This window comes from Petromyzon marinus, chromosome 17 (genome assembly GCF_048934315.1).
Source record: "Petromyzon marinus isolate PM22_M1 ecotype Great Lakes invasive population chromosome 17, UKy_Petmar_22M1.pri1.0, whole genome shotgun sequence".
NCBI classification, from domain to species: domain Eukaryota; kingdom Metazoa; phylum Chordata; class Hyperoartia; order Petromyzontiformes; family Petromyzontidae; genus Petromyzon; species Petromyzon marinus.
This window is the reverse complement of record NC_133683.1, coordinates 18590611-18609466: the sequence shown is the minus strand read 5'-3', so window position 1 is coordinate 18609466 and position 18856 is coordinate 18590611. Positions and strand designations below refer to the sequence as shown.

The 18856-nt window shown below is 43.3% G+C and overlaps 1 protein-coding gene across 7 annotated transcripts in view; it reads left to right on the top strand.

Moving 5' to 3' along the window:
• LOC116943217 (neurexin-1-like) overlaps positions 1-18856 on the top strand; it is a 394340-nt gene that overhangs the window by 179254 nt on the left and 196230 nt on the right. For all 7 annotated transcript variants that reach the window (XM_032955895.2, XM_076067700.1, XM_032955893.2 and 4 more), the window contains one exon: positions 4842-5003. In XM_032955895.2, the coding sequence (XP_032811786.2) occupies positions 4842-5003 (162 nt within the window). The remainder of the gene's footprint in view (positions 1-4841; positions 5004-18856) is intronic.

The window sequence follows — 18856 nt, the reverse complement described above, 5'->3', positions numbered from 1 at the left end:
GGGAAGAAGCGCGCCAAAATGAAGCGCCAATCCGCACGCCAAGTGTCCGTGCCGCACAATGTGGTCGCAAGAGCCCGTTCCCGCCCCCCCCCCCCCCCAACTGCAATTAAATGCTCCGGGCAGTGCATTTAAGCGGTGGTTCGTATGCACGATGGTAAATGTGATTCTCATCGTGCAAGTTATGTTTGTCTCCTAAGGCTCTGCGGGGAGGTGGGGTTGGGGGACGTTAGAGGCACCGCAGCAGCAGCAGCAGCAGCACGTGCAGCACACACTTGGGGTAACGTCTTCCAGGTTGTAAATTTTAACGACCGATATTTTATAGGGCGTTGTTTTAAAACGCGAAAACTTAAAACCCCGTGTGAAAATCGGCGGAAACGTCAACATCAAAAAATAGTGACCGTAAAAACAAAAAAACGGCCGTAAAAAAAAACGAGACACGAGGAACCTACACACGCTCTCTTTCTCTCTCTCTCGTTAGTCCGTTACCACAGCGAGCTTCTTACAGCTCTCAGATAACTTTTATTTCTCCCATTGCCGGCGCAAAGCCAACACGTCCGATGAACGCTTGCCCTCCCCCCCCTCTCCCCCCAAGCACAGCTGCCTCTGTGACAGCCGGCCCTCCCCTGACGTGCTGTCCTGCATGCTTGCTGTGCTGCGTGGCCTCACCTAGCGCCGGGTTGCGCGTGTCTGACTCTCCCTGTGAGGTTCAACCTGAGCGATCGTGTGTGCGTGTGGTGTGGTGTGTGTATGTGTCTGCGAGCGTCTTGCTTCGTGCGATGCAATTAATTTGTTTCGCAAAGTTTCGTACGGTGCCGTCTGGTCGCAACTCCACGCACGGTTTATTTTTATTTTTTTTTGCTCCGATTCGTCTTAATTCTTATTGCCGTATGCAGCTCGAGTGTGAGCGTGTCTCTCGCCGCCTACTGAAAAGCCATCGCAATTATAATAATGAGATCCTGCGCCCCCTTATTAGAGGCGCGCGAGAGGTGGAGCGGGGAGGGCAACATTGTGATGCATCCAAAATCAATTTATTAAATTTTTTGATCAAGACAAAAATGTAAGAATATCCGAACGAAACTCTAATTTAGTTTTTGAATGCTATGAAGTTAAAGAAACACAGCGCACAGGCTGACGTGAGGGCGATAGACGCTTGCTAATGAAGGCCTGACGTTTTCACGGAGTTCAAGGTTTGTAGACCGCAGCCATAACCTTAGCTTGTTAACGCGAATCCTGCATCTCGCGAATGCAACGCAATTTTCGGACAACCTGGTTTTTTTTTCATGCCGTAAAGTTGAATATTATAACAAGTTTATAAATTGGCCATTCCAATAATATATCGAGTCCGCATGCGGTAAAGGTACTCGTCATTCCGGACATCGAAGAATGATGTGAAGAAATGTTCTCACTCTGAAAATCCTGCACAAGCCTGTAGATTTATTTAAATAATGTTTACTTTCAACGAACACAATTTGCACGGATGTTAATGTAGAGATGAGTAGTAACCGGTTGATATTGCTGTTACGTATTTTTGCTTAATTATGCTGCATGCAAATAATAAAATATCAGCTGAAGCTTTATCAAAATTGAAAATTACTTGGTTTTATTTTATAAACAGCATAACACCGCCTTTTTTATCATAGATCCCACTCTCACTTCCCAGACATAATTTTGTAGCGTTTTGTTTTTTGGGTTAATTTCAAAATAAAACAACGAAATCCAGATGTTTCATTTCATTTTAGTTCGAGCTGTTATCAGTGCGCATACAACTTAAGTAAAAAAATGTTGCCAGTAAAAAAAAATCAATTAATAACTCGTCACATGCGTCCTAAAACAAATGTGACATCATATACAAAACAACTGCTAACTTAGTGGCCTTGAGAGTGGAACGTTTTCTTTTGAATCTGGAAGCACCAACTCTCGTCTCAACGTTGTATGATTATTTTTTTAGAATGCCACATACCAAACACAGTCACCGTTACCAAATTGTGGGCTAAATAAGGCTCCGTGACAAAACTTAAATCTAAATTTGCTATTTTTCTCAACTGTAGAATCGCCCGAGGGAACATGGGAACGTGTTTATATTAAATGATGTAAAAAAATAACTTATCTCGAATCGCTGAGGTTTTTCGGCCTTGGGAGCAACACCAAACCTCCCCAAGAAGACAGAGGACAGACGGACCGCAATATCTTGACGAGAGCACATTAGCGCATATTGGGCAAATGTGCCATCTGTCTGCGATCGGGAATACCGATTATATGCCACTTGTGGCAAATGTAGCCAACCCATGATTACAATATGCACACGGACATTCCAGAAAAGGGAACTTGAGTCGATTTCAGTCATAGCTGGAGACTGTCGGCTTTAAAAACAAAATCGTTTCATCTATTGTCGAAGTCGCCTTCAGTTGTCTTAGGAATTATTCTCTGAGAGTTCCAGATGGAGGACACATAGGACGTGCACATTTTGTGTACGTGTGCGTTTTTTTCAAAGATGATTACATAATAAGATCCAGGCTGGAAGAATATAAATTTTCCGAGGTTGGAGATATGTTATCGTTACAGTCAGCATAACGATTTTTTTTTACGTTTAACTTACATTTTTGTCTTTTCATTCAGAAGCCACCATTAGCTTCAGTATTGCCAAGAGTAAAAAAATTCAAAGCATTTCTTAAAATACGCAAGATTTGCTCTTGAACGGAAATGTGAATTCTACCACGCAGCCTAGGTCAAGTTATTCTTCTACAAATAAAGCTAAATTAAATTACTACTTCGTTTTTTTCCGAGCATGTTTAATACGTGACATTTAAAGTAGAGTGTAAGCGATGAGCAAAGAAGATAACGGCCCTTAAATTGAAGATATTACTTTTGGTTCCAAGTAAAGAGTCATGTTTCAGGCAAAGAAAAGAAAAAAACATAATTGGAGTATTTTCGCACTGGATAAAATCAACTAATACATAAGCACAACAAGAAAAGCTCAAATGATATATAATAATAATAGTAATAATAAACGATAATATGTAATAATGAAAAGCATACAACTTTTTCCGTGAAATTATTTCACTCCAAGCAATGATACCAATTCTCTTATGTCCGCAAGAAAACATATCTGCGCAAACTGTCTGACGTATTTTCGCTAAAATTGTAGATGCCAGAGTCACATGGCACGCGCTTAAATGTTTCCAGTTTATTTTTCTTTTACGCTCAATATTTGACGTCATCCATCTTTCACTTCGTCTTTTTTGTAATCAGATGTATTGCTTTGCACAAGTATATTTGCGCTGAGTACCGCTATTCTTTTGTTTTTAATCATTCTGGGAAATTAAGTTGTCGCCATTTTTCTGGAACAAAAATGCTGCTGATCTCATTTTCATATCATGCATGGCCTCTCCTGTCAGAAGCATGCGTGGCGGCCGCGTGTGTGTGTGTGTGCAAGCGCGCGATTGTTTTCTGTGTGTGGGAGTGTTTAGTTGTCTTTTTTAGAAATACGGTACGGTATGTGCATATGGTGCGCGTGCGATATCATTACGTTTCTAACAATATTAACCCCTCACTGTGCACGTGTCTGTCTCGCAACAAGTCTGCACTAAAAAGAGTGTATTTAAATCGAGAGAGCAGCAGGGAATATTGAGGAGTGTACATTCACATCCCTCTGTTATTTTATTCCTGTTCTCGACCAAGAGCAATTGAAACTGCCTCATTTAATGAGCAATTTTAGCTCCACATTCCAGTGAGCCAGCATTCAGATACCAGTCATTAGCATTATTTAGTCTACATATATATTTATTCGGGTGAAACTATATTTCTGTAACCTCCTGACCAGATGGAATTATTTATTAGAACAAACGGAAGTGTAGTTCTGTGAGGTTTAAAATATATATTAATTAGGAGACTTTTTTCCTCGCATCACCCCTCCTGTGGTGCTTTTGATGTAACGCCATGCTTGGGTATAATAAAAAAAATTTATCGGAGAAGATGGCAAAGTCTGTAACAGATCAAATAAATTCACGCACATACAGGAATGCGAAATCACTCGAGCACGCATATAAATACGCGTCAAGTCGACAATTACAGCAGTGAGATTCATCTTAAAAGTAATTTCTTTTTTTCTCTTCACCTAATTTATGGTTGATTCGTGTCATGCCAACTCAATCCCTTTTTACTCTTCGCAAGAAATGCTTTTTGCACCATTATGGAATTGTGATGCATTTTATCTCGTGAAAAAAACCCCTCAATATACAAAACCATTGCACCACCCAAATTTATCCATGTTCCATATGTAATGCCTTTTTTTGCGGGAAAAAAAGAAAATTCTGTACACATATGCGTAAGGCCCATTTAAGCTCACAGACCAATTTATGAACGAATATTAATTCCGGTGTTGAGAATGTTTCAAAACCTTCTTGTTCATGAATCTATTTCTTGCCTTTTTTTTGCTGATGGATTTGTTTAGATTAAACAAAATATATATGCAAAAAAATCAGCTGACCATCGAAATCATCTTCTAAGCAGGTGTCAGGACCCATCGAAAACCTATTTTTGACGAGTGTCTTTTTTCCCTCCCTTTTTTTCTGTGACAATGCTATTTAATATAAGAAATGCTTTATTAGATAACTAGATCACACTCCTAGGAGACATTCCTCGATTTGACATTCAGAGGAAACGAACACTCTCGAAGAAGTGGACATTTCGTGTTCAAACTAAAAAAAAATCTCCCACTATCACTCAGTGATCATGCTCAGTAACATAAGGGTGATTACGTTTATTGTAATCCCTCCCACCCCCCCCTCCCCGTCTTCTTTGGTTCGCCTTGATTTTGTTTTCACGATCCACTGCTGCGTCAGGTCACCATCTCAGTGGATGGGATCCTGACGACGACGGGCTACACCCAGGAGGACTACACCATGCTCGGCTCCGATGACTTCTTCTACGTTGGCGGTAGCCAGAACACGGCCGACCTGCCCGGATCCCCTGTCAGCAACAACTTCCGCGGATGTCTCAAAGAGGTGAGGCGCGCGGTGGGTGGGTGGAGGGTTTGCTGGCTTCTCGTGCTTGCAAACGCACGCGCGCTCATCCGTGCGACATCAACGATGTGGCCGCAGCGCTCGCATGCCAGTCCACGTGAGCTATCGAGGCCACGTCAAGTCTCAAAGGCTCCCTGCTGGCGAGAGGTCACGGGACAAACCCGATTGTTATGGGTTAACTGACCGAGATTCTTGTGCACGCTCATAAAGACAAAGGTAAAGATCCCCTTGAGATCGAATCAAGCTTATTTGTGCAACCAGGTGAGAGCCCAAGACACCAATATGGTCTCATTTGTTGGAGAAGGTTACCACCTGTCGTGGGCTTTCCCAAGATCGTCCTCTTTTTGAGGTAGCTGCCCTGGGAAATCTATGTCTTCCCAGAACATAAACAAGCGTTGAAAGTTTTGGTTTTTTGTCAGTTATATGCGGTCCTCCCTTATTCCCATGATGCGTAGCAGAGCTTTGTACCTCAGAAATGGCAGCCCCCACGCGTACAGCCTTACAGACAATTGGGGAAATGTCGCTAGCGAGCACTGACAGCTGGCACGGTGCACGAGCGGTGATGTAGCCAGCACCATGGCCAGCGACCTTTGTATATCCAGTGTCAACATTTACACTCGAATTGTAAATGTTGTGGGTTTAGTCTCCAACACACTGGTGTGCTGAACTAGTAACGAATTGGCATGTTTTGTTTCCGTGACGAACCTTACTAATTGGCTGTGTCAGGTGGTGGCGGGTTTAACGACGCATTTGTATTTACGCGAGCTAACCAAAAAACCGTTCTTGTAGATTTACACCAGACAGTCATTTAAGGCGGAGTCAAATTCTGGAGGCCTAGGACCAGTTCAAATATCACTTGTCAAGGACCAGTTCGAATATCACTTGTCACTGATGTTAGCCATGGCCAGGAATCAACCCCAGGTTATATGGTTTGTCGCGCAGTGTGCAAAACATCATGCCATCACTCATGCACAAAGACACAGATCTCCCGTATAGCCTTAACAGACAGTTGGAGCAAGTTCTGTTAGCGAGCACATATGAAGGCCATCATGGCACATGAGAGGGTGGGTGGCCAGCACCACATTTGTCTCCCTAATGTTGATGTTAACCAGGTGCTCAGTTGACTACCTTGTTTGAGGTTGAGTCGACCTAGAGGAGGCCCAGAACCGGTTCAAATGATTGTCACTGATGTTGGCAGTGAGCTGGAATTGAACTCGGATCGCCGGGTTTTTCGTGCAGCACTACCAACACACATTCACACTGCCTCCATGTGCGTAAGCTTGCATCAAAACTCACTCCGCAAGGTGTGTTTACTTGAGAAATAATTTCGTAATTTTTGCTTGAAAACAGATCCAGTTGTATCAAATCTCTCATGACCAACTCCAGTTTATGTCTATGGTGTAATCTAATGTCTTTAATCATCCTGAGTTTCTAATATGATTAGAGTTCCCCCGTGCTTGAAATTATTATCCGCTGTGCCAATCAAAGTCTCTCACTGTTTAATTATGCCACTAAACAATGTTGGACCTGCTGTTGTACCTGGAGTTGTGAGCTGGATACACCGCCGTGTCGATGCATACAAAATATCACGGAGTTCATTCACGCGTTATTGGTGAATTTTTACTTTCATCCTACATTTTTTTGTAAAAATACACCGACACATCTCCATGACCAGCAATCACGCAAATCTTCAAGCCAATGCGCTCTAGCCGTTTCATTGATATGTGATTCTGGCCTGCAGCGTTTTGCGCTCTCAAAATGAACGCCTTTGTTTTGATTTAAAGCTTTCGTGACTACAGGGATTCATATTCTTGGTTCTTTCAGTAAAGTCACTTAGAAGGGAAACAATAAAATAATAAAAATATAAAACAATAAAATTCTCACGACGTTTCGACTGCAACACAAGCAATCATCATCAGGTGTGAAAACCACAACAAGAAAATTCGAAAAAAGTGGCGGTTTTTTTAACGTTAGCACCAGGGAGAGCGATTTGACAGTTTGTTCAGATGGACGAGTCCATCTATGTTCGGAAAAGAGGAGGGGGGAGACGAAAAATAATGGATGCGGTCTGAAAGCCACCTTAAGCGTGATCAATCAATTAAGACCCGAAATGATTTATCAAATCCTTCCAATGATTGCTAAGCCAGAATCCATCTTCTCGGTTGAAATTGTCTGTGTTTGTATATGTGGATTGCCTCATGAACGAATCTCTCATGGTAGCCAGATGGCTTGCAAAGAACCTCTGTCTTGGAGAAGTCAATGTCATGTGAACCCACTAAATTATAAAAGTGATCTGCCACGGCCGAGGTGTTGGTCCTACCGTGTTTCAGGTCTGCTTTGTGTTCACGAATGCGGTCCGAGACATGTCGTTTGGTTTCTCCAATGTAACTACTACCACAGAGGCAACTTAGTTTGTAGACGCCAGGGTACTGTATGTCCGGAATCACATCTTTTACAGATGGAACCAGATCACAGATTTTATGTAATGTGTTGAATTCAGTAGGTTCACATGACATTGACTTCTCCAAGATAGAGGTTCTTTGCAAGCCATCTGGCTACGATGAGAGATTCGTTCATGAGGCTATCCACATATACAAACACAGAGACAATTTCAACCGAGAAGATGGATTCTGGCTTAGCAATCATTGGAAGGATTTGATAAACCATTTCGGGTCTTAAATGATTGATCACGCTTAAGGTGGCTTTCAGACCACCTCCATTATTTTTCGTCTCCCCCCTCCTCTTTTCCGAACATAGATGGACTCATATTCTTGGTTCTTTCGGTAAAGTCACGTAGAAGTGAAACAATAAAATAATAAAAATATAAAACAATAAAATGATCACGACGTTTCGAATGCAACACAAGCAATCATCATCAGGTGTGAAAACCACAGCAAGAAAATTTGAAAAAAATTGGATTTTTTTTTGCATTCGAAACGTCGTGAGAATTTTATTGTTTTATATTTTTATTATTTTATTGTTTCCCTTCTACGTGACTTTACCGAAAGAACCAAGAATATGAATCCCTGCAGTCACGAAAGCTTTAAATCAAAATAGATGGACTCGTCCATCTGAACAAACTGTCAAATCTCTCCGTGGTGCTAACGTTAAAAAACCGCCACTTTTTTCAAATTTTCTTGTTGTGGTTTTCACACCTGATGATGATTGCTTGTGTTGCAGTCGAAACGTCGTAAGCATTTTATTGTTTTATATTTTTATTATTTTATTGTTTCCCTTCTACGTGACTTCACCGAAAGAACCAAGAATATAAAAAAACGCCTTTGTCTTGGGTCTTCAGAATCAACATTTTCCCCGTTGATCGTACTCGTGGAATCAATGCATTTTTTGGTTCAAATCCAACGTTCGTCCGATTGCATAATCGGTGAACCCCTTGGGCAATTAAGTCCCACGCCGAGTTAATTATGGTATGTTTCAGCAATTGTTTAATAAATCGTGCCAAAAGGAGCAGGTGGACAAGTGCCGTCAGACGTAAGCTGCAACATCAACACGTTCGCGTGCATGAACTATCAGGCTTGGAAATGAATGCGTTCATCTTTGAAACTATGTTCAATTATGTTTGCTTTGGAACATTGTGTCGATATTTAAATCTGGCGCCTTCATCGTGCACATTCAAACAAACATCGTAAATTAATGAAACTGCCTTAAATTGCACGCAAATAAAAACCTGCCGAGGACAATATCTGGTCGACACAAGCCATGCAGAATTTAATCTTGTTCTCGCTTTAGGACATCAATAGCGTTGCGTTAAGGAACCATAATACATAGAAGGTCCTGTGGACTTGATGCTAAGCTTAAATCCGTGATTGGTCTTACACGGACTGTGATGACATTTTCTCAGAATTACATACCTTGTACTGCTCAGCACTCTCATCGGGTATGCCCTAGCATGAAATGTGGCTGCTGAAAATGTATTTTCCACCTAGAGTGTCATAGCCCGGTTGTACCATTATAATGCCTGACACGTTTCCAATTCTTAAGCTAGTTATTTGGTTGCGTTTTTCACCTTGTTGAGTAGTAAAGAGGAGAGGTGATAATGGTGCGCTGAAGCATCATTACTCTATACCGCAATGCAAGCTCTTTGCTTTGCTTCGGCTGAAAATGTTTGCTTCCCGTACATATGTTTGAGCGTAATAAAAAATAAAATTCTCACGACATTTCGGCCACAACACAAGTAGCCTTCTTCAGGTGAAGGAACAGAACTGTCGGGACGACAGAGCTTCAATGACTGCTGCTAAGATTCGCAGCGTCTTTTAAGCTAGGTGGGAGAAGTTAAAGCGCCTTGACAAATGAGTTTACATATCAAGGCGCTTTACCTCTACCACCTAGCTTAAAGACGCTGCGAATCTTAGCAGCAGTCATTGAAGCGCTGTCGTCCCGACAGTTTTGTTCCTTCACCTGAAGAAGGCTACTTGTGTTGTGGCCGTAACGTCGTGAGAATTTTATTTTGTATTATGTCTTATTTTTATTATTTTATTTCCATTCTACGTGACTTTACCGAAAGAACCAAGAAGATGAATTCCTGCAGTGACGAAAGCTTTAAATCGAAATTTATGTTTGAGCGTGTTTGTTCATAATTGTCAGGTATTTTAAAGCACTTCTTGTTAGCACCTCTTTGCTTGTTATTGTTTTTCTCGATAGTGAGAAGTGTATCTCCTTCTTCGACTCGCACGATGCCCCTGTTTGCATTTTTATAATGAACGGCCCATCTAAGCAGCAGCCACTGAAATGAATCTGGACTCAAATCAGCGTCGTTGCCGTGATGTTTAGCGGTTGACATTGAATTAATTCACCAACCTTTTTTTTGTTTAAAAACACATGCATTTATATGCTATCCTGAATAAAGGCAAATATTTAGATCCCCCCCCGTATAGGTTTTAACTGTTGAGTCAAGTGCTGTTAGTGAGCACAAATGAAGGCCGGGACGGAACAAAGGAGGCGGTGGTCAACACCACGCCCGGCCACCTTTGTCTCCCGAAGTGGCAATGTTTACACATAGCACCAGATACTCATCTGAGGCTGAGTCGCCCTAGTGGAGGCCCTGGACCGGTTCAGATAATTGCTACTGGTGTTGGCCTTGAGCATGAATGGGTTGCAGAACGATAACCACTACACCACCGCTAACCACGTTATTTTATGCATATAGACAAATATAAATTATCCCCCGTATAGCTTTTTAAGAGACTGCTAGAGCAAGTGCTGTTAGTGAGCACCTATGAAGGCCGGCACAGCACAAGAGGGGGTGAGTGGCCAACACCACACCCGGTTAATGTTGTCTCCCCAGTGACGATGTTTACCAGGTGCTCATTTGAGGCTGATTCGACCTAGGGGAGGCCCAGGAACCTGTTTAGATAATCGTCACTGGTGATGGTCGTGAGTGGGAATCAAACTCGGGTCGCTGGGTTCGTAGCGCGGCACGCTAACCATTGCACCACCGCTCCCCACAATGCATACACATAGACTGTGTCCACACATTTAGTCCATCGGCAGTTTGCGTGCGGTGGGGTGAAGTATGGGTACACTTGGACAGCGTGGGAAACTACGACAGAATATCCTCTAGAGGGGCTCTCAAGAGCTATCTCCAGTGGAGGCTATTCCATCAGCAGGGGCGTGAGCCAGCCACTGCAGGGCTGCACCTTTGTGGAGGCTATTCCATCAGCAGGGGCGTGAGCCAGCACTTGCAGGGCTGCACCTTTAAGTTTTTTAACTGTACCATCTTATACACATGCAGTGTATTTATGCACACGTAGCGCTTTGTTTTCCGAAAGTGTAACACCACACGCGGTATTGTCAGAGAGGTGGAGCGGATAAAATGTCACGTGTTTCCTCACACGTTGGGGCAATTGCTATTGGTGAGAACGATTTGATGAATTTATAAATAAAGATTTGTTTTCCACTGCATGAAGATAGTAGCTCCCATAGCGGCTGGAGGATTCACGTGAACATACAACACATCTCAACGAAATTTTTTTATCACATGACACATGACTCAATCCACGTTTCATGTAATAATGTTATGCATAATTCCACCCCTAAATCAATGACTTGCTCAATAAAGGTAACCTTAAACAATAACCTTAACTCGGGTACGGTCTGACACTTTTAATATTTTTCTCATATTCTTGGTTCTTTCGGTATTCTTTCCCTTCTACGTGACTTTACCGAAAGAACCAAGAATATGAATCCCTGCAGTCACGAAAGCTTTAAATCAATATTTTTCTCACCTCTTCCACTGCGTCCTATGGTTGTGTGCACCACACTATTGTAAGAACAAATAGTTTGTTTCTGCTCCATAATTTATGCTGTTAGACTGATCAAATTACCCAATTTTACTGATTAGTGGCCTTTACATAATGGCACCCTCACATTTTGCTATCGCGCTTGCATTAGTGTCTCGTAGCTTTCTCTTAATCCTCCACATTCCCCTCATAACTCTAACATTATTAATTCTCCCCCCCCGCACCACTGATTGTAATGCCTTGTTTTGTCCTATCTCTCCTGTGGCATTAGCAAAAGGGCTTCATTAAAGCTTACACAGAGTGTTCCCTTCTTAGGTCTACCTAGCTCATTGTGCGAGGATATTCACCTAGAATCAGCAGCGTCGGCCGCCCATGGGTTTATCTTGGTACCACACTTGTATCCACGTGACCACGTGGGAATTATCTTGTTGCCAGGCTCGTATTCACGTGACCACGTGGGTTTATCTTGGTGCCACGCTCGTATCCACGTGACCACGTGGGTTTATCTTGGTGCCACGCTGGTATCCACGTGACCACGTGGGTTTATCTTGGTGCCACGCTCGTATCCACGTGACCACGTGGGCTTATCTTGGTGCCACGCTCGTATCCGGGGAGAAAGTTTTAAAATGAGCGTCCGAGCCAAATGGATGCCAGTGTTATGCCGGCGTGCGCGCGCACGCTTCCACCCACACGCTTCCACCCACACGCTTCCACCCACACGCTTCCACCCACACGCTTCCGCCCACATGCTCACATTTGAGAGAGCACGCATGCAAATCGTGCAATCGAGCAGTGTAACGTTAACGTTATACAAATAGGCGTTCAATGTACGTCATCGCCAATCGTGTCCAAAAACCAAACAGATTCTGGGCATTGGTTTTGGTGAGCTGTGTGGTGAGGTTCACGGCGACTGCATTGGAAGATTCTGCAGTTTCCGTTCAAACACGAGAAGTGCTTTCGAACAGACGGATGGATGGACGAACAAGTTAGAGATGTCACAATCATTGTGAACGGCTTCAGACGCGTCACTGGGAGGGATCACGGGTCGGTGGTGGAGAATAGCGACGGGATGGCAGCCAAAGGAGGGAGCACGTCCGCTGTGGAGGCGAAGCTAGATCGGCTCGTGTTCAGGAGCTGGATGGATCGTCGCATCGCAGCTCCGTGACGGATGGCGACAGCTCAGGGAAGGCTTTAATCTAGCAGTTGATAGGCCACCGTTGTTGCGGTTTGACTCGGTGGGATCTCGTACAAACCGTGTACATTTACAGCCGAGACCAAGCAGTTATGGAAGGGGGGCAATTTAATGCCAAAGTAATTGCTAGTGATTTTAAAACTTTGGGTCATTGCAATCTGTTGTTACGTAGGTTTTTCGTTCCAACACAAATCATCAGAAGATATAATAATGGCATAATGTTCACGGAGCAGTACCATGAAGAATTATTTATACAGAATATTTTAAATATATACTTAAAGATTTTCTGCAGGGGTCCAATCACATTAAAAATCATTGCCTTAATTGATCAGAAATATTAGTAATGTACCAATTAATTTGTCTGTGAATGCAAAATGATATTCAGTTTCCTGAGCAGAACCCTGTGGAGGAGTTTAAATAGACTTATTTCGTTTTTTTTAAGCCTCAACCGCATTTTCACCGACGTTTCTCAGATTCTCCGTTAGGTCCAATATTGTAAGCGTACACTCGTGAAATACATTGCGTATGTTCCATGACGTTAAACATGTGCGAGTGGCAGGCAATTTTTCACAAGCCCGTTGCCAAAGGCAACATCATGATACGTCACATTTTTGGACCAGTGTTCAAGAACAAATAAAGTAGCAATTTTTTGTGTGTTATTTATACAAACAATAGAGCGGATTTGTGCGTGTTACGAGCGAATGTATTTGCTCAATAACAGCACTCGCCTAGTCTATGAAGAGCCTATAAATCTAAAATAAGCACCTTTGTCTTCTGTTTACATGAGCATCTGTGCAGCGGTCTTACAGTGGTTGACGCATTACGCTACAAATCTCGTGACCTGGGTTCGATTCCAGGTCATTGGGTGCCACGGTGGCTAGGAGATGTTAACTACCTTGCCTGGTATTCAGGAGGTCGTGCGTTCGATCCCGACCCTGAAGCCTGTATATTTGGAGTTTACAAGTTATCCCCATGGTCGCGTGGATTTTTCTCCGGGTCCTCCGGTTTTCCCCTACATATTTATGAACGTGCGTTTAGAGTATTTGGCTGATATACATTTACACGTGATAAGCCACTTCGTTGAGCTATCATTTGTGGCCAGGTCGCTTCTGAAAAAGAGCTACATAGCTCAGTGGGCCTTACCTGGTAAGAAAAACATCGTTTATAGTTGAAAAAAGTTTTAATGTACACAAGTGACCGGTGGCATCTGATTGTGTTAACAAGTGCTGTAACTGGCGCGGCCTTAAACATGAACACAGGGGAGATGAACGAGGGCATGGCTCTGGCTACTCCACCCCTTTGTTTTACTCTTGTCAGTTGCATAGGCGCTTTCTGACAGCACCTGTCTCAGCATAAGGTTAGACAGTGAATGCCTGGGTATTTTGTGTATGCATGTATGTGCGCCTATATCTGTGGGTTAGCAGTGATGCAGCAATCGGCACAGTGTCCTGTGAACTCAGAAACCTAGGTTTGCTTCATGGGCAAGGATTCCAGCAATGGAAAGTGATATTAAAACGTGTTCTGGACCTCTCCCCTAAGTTGACTTAGCCTTATATCAGTACCTGGTGTGGTGTGTGAACATCAGCACTTGGGAAAGAAAGGGGGAAGATGTGAGGCTGGTCACAGCATCACTTCCAGCCATAATAGGTTCTCACCAATAGCCATTGCCCCAACAGGCTACACAGGCTTTGCGGGAGATCTTTGTCTGCAGTGGTTATCACACTGTGCTGCAAACCAATAGTTTGATCCATGGCATTGAATAATATCAGTAGCAAGCGGTACATCTAGAGACGTCCTTCCCATCAAATTGGTCAACCCAGCCTTAAAGGTGTGCCTGGTGTGGTATACAAACATCACCACTGGAGAGTCAAAAGTGGTCTGCTTTCTCGGTCTCACTAGGCATACCTTTACAGCGCCGTCTCATGCAAACAGTCTTTATTGGCTATGCGGGGGTAATATTTTTCTTTTTTTTGTACCTGTAAAACACGAAGGGTAATTTTTTACTCAATGATGCTCCGCATGGCTCTGCACAGCGTGGCACTTACGAGCAAGACGACAGGTGTCAGTGTCACAGCGTGCGAGTGCCAAACTCATTTACGGCGGAGAGACAAGGAGGAGGTGTGGCGAGTTTACCATAGGCGCTCGTCGGGGTTTCAGCTGTTTCCGTTGAGGCTTGAGCGAATCCACAAAGCCCTTGATCAGCGCTGGAGCAGAAAAACAAATCTGAGCCATTTGTGCAAATTCTTGCGTTTGTTTCGTAATAAAATGCGTAGTTGCATGGTTGATATTTTACAGCGCTTTGTCGATGTGCTGCACGAAGAATGCCTTGCCCACACCATATCGGTCGTGGGGGTTGTTTAACCATACTTCACCTTACTAGTCAAGCGCTAATTGGGTGAAGGGCTGGTTCATATATTATTTGCCACTTTAAGTTTTTTTTTTTTACATTTTACCAGGTAAGGCACACTGAGCTATACAGCTCTCTTTCAGAAGCGACCTGGTCACAAACGATAGCTCAGCGAAGTGGCTTATCGCGTGTTAATGTATAGCAGCCACATACTTTAAACGCATATTTCTAAATGTGGAGGGGAAAACCTGAGGACCCGGAGAAAAGCCCATGCGACCACGGGGAAACAGACCACGCAGCCTCCAAATATACAGCAGGCGTCGGGATCGAATCCACGACCTCCTGTATACCAGGCAAGGTAATTAACATCTCGGCAGCGTGGTACCCTTAGGTTTACCATCGCCGAGTATTGAACCCATGGCACCGGATTCATATTGGAGATTGCTGCCCTATGGGACACAAAGTTTTATTAAACGAGATAATTCAGATGAAAACCCTAACTGCTGCAAAACGCAATTACCGCCCGCGTACGTGAGCGAGTATGCACAACACTCTTTAACCAGTCTGGGGAAACCCTAGCTCCCTACACCAGCCTGCACTGACCAGCGTGGTGAAGTATGGTCAAACAAACCCCGTACGATCGACACAGCATGGGGAAGCCCTCGTCCAGCAGTGAAATGACAGTGGGCTGTAAATGAACGCGATTATTTTACTTAAAAGTATTCGTCACCTCTTTGCATGTTTTGGTTGCATTGGCCATTGGTTTTTTTGTCATGTCGGGCACGACCAAGCTATGAAGGCATATCTAGCAAATAAATAATTCGGGCACTGCAATTAAGAAACTGGTAAAGATGCATTGGCGGCAAGGAGCAAAAAGGGAAGAGCAAGGCTGGAATTTTAATCAGGAGTCGTGCAACTCCCCAACCCCCCTCCTCTTCCTTGCGTTGATTTGGGTTCTTTTTTGGTTGGTGGGTCGTTAGCTGAATTCTGATGCACATTTTAAATCTGTAGGATGTCTGGGCTGCCCGCTGTGTCAAAAGGCTGTATGCAGCACTATGTGTGACCATTATAATTTTTGTGTGCCCACGATTAGCATACAAGCCACGATGAAAACCTTTAACCCTTTTGAACACACTGACTTTGAGCACGAGGTACAACACGGTCCCCTGATCTATGTTTTTATTTTATAAAGCCTTATTTCCCTTTGCTTCATTATCTTGGCTTTATTGGTTTTATGCGATTGATTTTCTGCTTTACGTTACTCTATGGAGTTAAAAATAAGTTATTATTACTATTGGGAGGGAAAAATGTATACAGATAATTGACATTATACACAGCCTCTTATGCATTATGGGTTAAATAGGGTATATGTGAAACAAAACAAACGCAATATAAGGATTGTGCGCATGTGTACGTGTGTTTTTTATGTTTTGTAAATGACATTCCACTCAATGCAATGGTTTAGTCTTGGTTGTGACAGCTTTGGCAATTCATAAGCTTTAGGGTTCTTGCTGACACAATAATTTGGCCATCATGGCAAGTTACAGCAGTGCTGTCCATCAGCATTAAGAAACGGTCATGCTAAAAACCTGACTTTGCGAAATAAACCTGTATGAAATAGGTCAATATTTATATATTTTTTTATCTTGTCAAGTCAGAGTCAAAGTAATTTCTCCAATCGAAAGATCAATGGTGCCCATCTCCATTTAGTGCTCTGAGCCAGTGCTGGAATTCATACATTCCTATGACAAGTTCCAGTCGACCACAGCACAACCACAAAACTCCAGAACAACGTAATTTCATTCCGGTGGCTGGATAATGTCCGAAAGAGAGAAACTATAGCAGCCGACAGAAATTCCACATTACCACGGCAAGATTTCAGGCACGTCACAGGAGAAATCGCAGGACCAGGGCGCGCAATGTCATGTAAGACCAGTGGCCGGAGGAGGTAGTCTTGAAGACAGAGACTGCAAACGTCTGTGGTCATTTCCCAGCCTCCCTGTACGCTTGACAAGGACACGATGAACAGTTAATTTTCATCCGTCACAAAATGTCGATGCGTTGCGAAGAAGGAAAGGACACGCGCTGACATTTTTCAAGGAAAAAAAAACAAAAACCTGCCTCATTGCAGTCTGTCTCAAAGATGTATTGGGCGGTCGCTGCGAAGTACAAAGCCAAAACAAAAAGTAAGAAGCTTCTCTTTTCTCCTGCTGTTTAAAGCTAAACACAATGGGCTCTGCAGTGAATCATATACGGTCCTGTAGCTTTTTCTTCCAGAACTGCAGAGGGCCCCTGTCTCGTGTACAAACTCATTAAGCGTGTGGAGCATTACAGGTAAAGGCATACGGAAAAAGAGTTCCGTTCTGTCTCAACACGCATACGTACAGTGAGGGGAAAAAAAGTATTTGATCCCCTGCTGATTTTGTACGTTTGCCCACTGACAAAGAAATGATCAGTCTATAATTTTAATGGTAGGTTTATTTTAACAGTGAGAGACAGAATAACAACAAAAAAAGCCAGAAAAACGCATGTCAAAAATGTTATAAATTGATTTGCATTTTAATGAGGGAAATAAGTATTTGACCCCTCTGCAAAACATGACTTAGTACTTGGTGGCAAAACCCTTGTTGGCAATCACAGAGGTCAGACGTTTCTTGTAGTTGGCCACCAGGTTTGCACACATCACAGGAGGGATTCTGTCCCACTCCTCTTTGCAGATCTTCTCCAAGTCATTAAGGTTTCGAGGCTGACATTTGGCAACTCGAACCTTCAGCTCCCTCCACAGATTTTTTTTTATGGGATTAAGGTCTGGAGACTGGCTAGGCCACTCCAGGACCTTAATGTGCTTCTTCTTGAGCCACTCCTTTGTTGCCTTGGCCGTGTGTTTTGGGTCATTGTCATGCTGGAATACCCATCCACGACCCATTTTCAATGCCCTGGCTGAGGGAAGGAGGTTCTCACCCAAGATTTGACGGTACATGGCCCCGTCCATCGTCCCTTTGATGCGGTGAAGTTATCCTGTCCCGTTAGCAGAAAAACACCCCCAACGCATAATGTTTCCACCTCCATGTTTGATGGTGGGGATGGTGTTCTTGGGGTCATAGGCAGAATTCCTCCTCCTCCAAACACGGCGAGTTGAGTTGATGCCAAAGAGCTCCATTTTGGTCTCATCTGACCACAACACTTTTACTGAGTTGTCCTCTGAATCATTCAGATGTTCATTGGCAAACTTCAGACGGGCATGTGTATGTGCTTTCTTGAGCAGGGGGACCTTGCGGGCACTGCAGGATTTCAGTCCTTCACGGCATAGTGTGTTACCTTGAGATCATTGACAAGATCCTCCCGTGTAGTTCTGGGCTGATTCCTCACCGTTCTCAGGATCATTGCAACTCGACGAGGTGAGATCTTGCATGGAGCCCCAGGCCGAGGGAGATTGATGGTTATTGTGTTTCTTCCATTTGCGAATAATCCCACCAACTGTTGTCACCTTCTCACCAAGCTGCTTGGCAATGGTCTTGTAGCCCATTCCAGCCTTGTGTAGGCCTACAATCTTGTCCCTGACATCCTTGGAGAGCTCTATGGTCTTGGCCATAGTGGAGAGTTTGGAATCTGATTGATTGCTTCTGTGGACAGGTGTCTTTTATACAGGTAACAAGCTGAGATTAGGAGCACTCCCTTTAAGAGTGTGCTCCTAATCTCAGCTCGTTACCTGTATAAAAGACACCTGGGAGCCAGAAATCTTTCTGATTGAGAGGGGGTCAAATACTTATTTCCCTCATTAAAATGCAAATCAATTTATAACATTTTTGACATGCGTTTTTCTGGATTTTCTTGTTGTTATTCTGTTTCTTACTGTTCAAATAAACCTACCATTAAAATTATAGACTGATAATTTCTTTTTCAGTGGGCAAACGTACAAAATCAGCAGGGGATCAAATACTTTTTTCCCTCACTGTATGTGTGTGTCTGATTGTATGTGACGCGTTTTAACTTAAACATTGCCAGCAATATGAATTAAAATACAGCACCGGCTCAGGCT